General features: G+C 42.2%; 1 protein-coding gene across 1 annotated transcript; it reads right to left on the reverse strand.

Annotated features, from left to right (window-relative positions):
• On the reverse strand, positions 1 to 1137 carry LOC130124345 (chemokine XC receptor 1-like). Its single transcript, XM_056293802.1, has one exon. It carries the CDS (start codon positions 1135 to 1137, stop codon positions 1 to 3), a length of 1137 nt encoding a protein of 378 aa, XP_056149777.1.
• Between the last annotated feature and the right edge of the window lie 2306 nt (positions 1138 to 3443).

Below are 3443 nucleotides of genomic sequence, written 5' to 3' on the forward strand. Positions count from 1 at the left end.
TCAGTGCTCCTCTCCACCGGTTGTGGCTATATAGAGATCCCCTCCGCTAGTCAGGGATGTGACGGTGTACCGACTGCTTCTTCTGCGCAGGCTGCTGTTGGTCTGGCCCCAGCGCCGCAGCAGCAGCTTCTTCAGGTGGTTCTTAAACTTCACCCCAACAAACACGTAAAACACGGGGTTCAGGCAGCAGTGGGAAAACGCAACAAGACGACTGATGTAAAAGGCATACTCCAGGGGCTTGCTGTCTTCACATCTGCTAGACAAGGTGATTGAATCGACGACCACTGGCTGAGTCACAGACAGGGACTTCAGGAAAATAACTATATTGTACGGTGCCCAGCCGACAAGGAAAAAGACAACCAGTGTGAAGATCAGCTTCAAAGATTTGTCTCTCCTTCTCCGGGCTGTAGGGCGCAGTAGCTTGTACACTATCTGACTATAGCAAAACCCAAAGACAAAAAAAGTCACCAGAAAGAGAATATTTTGCTGGTAGATTCCCCATGACTTCCAGTACGGGTCTTTGTAATCGCAATACGTTTGGTCCAGGACTTTTGTGAAGATGAGTGCAGGAGTGGCTGTTACAGAACTACCAGCCCAAATGACCACAGATGCCAGGACACTGTAGATGCCTTTAGTGGACATAAAGCTTGTAAGAGGACTCATGACCGCCACATAACGATAAATGGTCATCACGATGAGGAGGACACTGCTGCTGTTGAAGCCCAAATAGAAGACAAAGGACACGATTTTACAAGCAGCCTCCCCCAGTGTCCATCCATACACATGGTAGTAAGCCCAGAAGGGCAAACCTGCGCTGAAGATGAGATCTGATACAGCGAGGTTCAGGATGAAAATGTTGGGCAAGGACTTGAGATTCTCATACTTGGTCAGAATCACCATGACCAGAATGTTGCCAAACAGACAGAAGAAGACTACAAGTGAGAAGAACACCGAGGTCAAGACTGCTCCAAGTTTGACTATGCTGGCCTTGTCACACAGTTCATTGCCATAGTCATCCTCTTCCATATAATCATAAATAGGAAAACTAACACTAGATTCATATCCATAACCATAAGTGGTGTAATCTGCTATTGTATTATTGGTTGTTTTCTTGAGGACATTTGCAGTCGTCAGCATGTTTAGTTCACCTGCTGCAGCCGTTTCCACCGGGGAGGAAACCAGGAGTACTGTTAAAAATATCGCTGTGTGAGGGATGAGAAAACAGGTCAGGGTACAGTGGTTTTAAAATGCTGTGCATAGAGTAAAACTCGCATTGCTGACACATTTCATCGTTAACATTTGTTTTGAAGTATCTCTCTCTCTTCAAGTGAGAGGTCAAATCATAAAGGATTTAAGATAAGCGACATACCTGTGCACGGCTTGCGAAGGCAACGGTAGACATTTAACACTAAAATCAGAGAAGGGTCTGCTAGGATGTATTCCTTAATAAGTGACCACAAAGGTGAAGAGAGACCAACCTCAATCTCACAATCGCACTCTCATGCGTCACAGATGTTTTTCCTTCCTTTTTCATTTCCCATTATATGGCTGTGGTTCTACAAGTTATCTGAAAAGACTGGTTTAATTTCAGCTGAAATTCGTGATTGTTTTTGAATATTTATAAAAACAATGCATTATCCGTATTGCTGTATACAACAAGGTCACATAAACACACACACACACACACACATAATCACACACACACACACACACACACACACACACACACACACACACACAAAAGGCTTAGTAATCCACGTCACATATTTTGGCATAGCAGCTCATTGGCTGATACACTTGGGTGACGGGAGACGACTTTTATTCCTGTTTCTTTGCGAAACAAAAATAACGTCATCATCATCAGCACCAACATAATCAACAACAACAACAACAGCCATAATCATAAAAGATAATAACAGTAATGTGTTTTGAAATGACAAATCGTTTCGTAAATTTCGAAACAGCCATGTTAAAGTTTAGTGAATCAAATCTGTGTTGAAGTGACGAGTACAAAAGGACGAGTGGACGTCCACGGCCATTACCTCAGTGGCCCTTTATTTATATAGCAGTTATTCACCTAGTGTGCCTCAACCAAACTAGGATTTGGGGTCGTTGGAAGCATGTCGTGATTTCACCGTTCAGACTGTCAATCATTAATCTGTCCCGCCCACAAGATAGCAGGTTTTTTCTGCAGTATTACTAACTGGGCAGTCGGAAAACATTTTGCACATCAAGTACGTCAATATTTTATTCGTTTATTTTAATCCAGAGGCGTATCTCATTGAAATGTTAACCAAGATGTAATACTTTGTGTCGGTGAGGGACTAAGATTATAAACGAAGTTCGGCAGTGTTAACGGTAGTTTATGACTGCGAACAGGTGCATGCTGTAACTAGCATTGCGATCGTAAGCTCTCCCGAGTCGCCAACGCAGAAATCGGTGTTTATTTGTCGCGTTGTGTCGTGAAATACATACTGGTTGACGTCTAAATAAAAACAAGTCTACTTCCCTGCTTTAACGGTGACAGATGCCAATAAATTGCTTCCGACGTCAGCGGGAATTCCCAGGGCAAGGCTATGAGCAGTTGAGTGGATCCGATATACTTTGTGTCAAAACCCGTGTGTGTGTGTGTGTGTGTGTGTGTGTGTGTGTGTGTGTGTGTGTGTGTGTGTGTGTGTGTGTGTTTTGGGAATGGGATGGGGGGGGGGGTTAGATTTCCTTTTCTCCCATATTTTTCTGACGTGCCAAAGCATCCTTTACGAAAATGTGAGTTGTAGTAGCACAATATGTAACGTTTCTCATGCTTGTTCTTCACTCGTTATTCTATTGTTATTCACAGCCGAACCGTGATTATTAATATCTTGAGAATGATTCAGGAAATGCCATAATCCCGAATTAACACTAAACATAATTAATTATTGCGAGATTTGTTAGATTTTCCAAAATCAGTTTAGAATCTTAGAGCGGTCGAAAGTTGATTGGCGACATAAGAAAATAGTGCTTGTCCCCAGCCAAAAGACACTTGTTATTTCAGCCTGAATGGCAATAAACAGTTATAGAATCAGATTTCAAGTTTATTTTGAGACTACTCAAATTGTTGTATGTTTTACTATTTAATTTTGAGTGATTGTACCCGTTGTTATCTTGTTGGACAAAACAGTGAGCATAACTGTAGGTTCTTTGTTTGAGGAGAAATGTATCATCTCAGGTACAACAAGGTATTTGTGCCTTTGACCATGTGTGTGAGTAAGATATTGTGACTTTGACTGAAGGCGATATAACAAATGACTTATAAAAGAAAATTCCCTCTCGCAGTCAAAAAATAGAATGTTTGGTTGTTTGATCATGGCCATATTTCTAAGGCTGTTCAGAAGATCTCTTTTCTGTATTGTGTTGATCCTGCAGGGTTTGAGGTCCCTGACCCAGCTACCCCTTTCCCCACA

The sequence above is a fragment of the Lampris incognitus genome, chromosome 14, assembly GCF_029633865.1.
Source record: "Lampris incognitus isolate fLamInc1 chromosome 14, fLamInc1.hap2, whole genome shotgun sequence".
In the NCBI taxonomy this organism is placed as follows: Eukaryota; Metazoa; Chordata; class Actinopteri; order Lampriformes; family Lampridae; genus Lampris; species Lampris incognitus.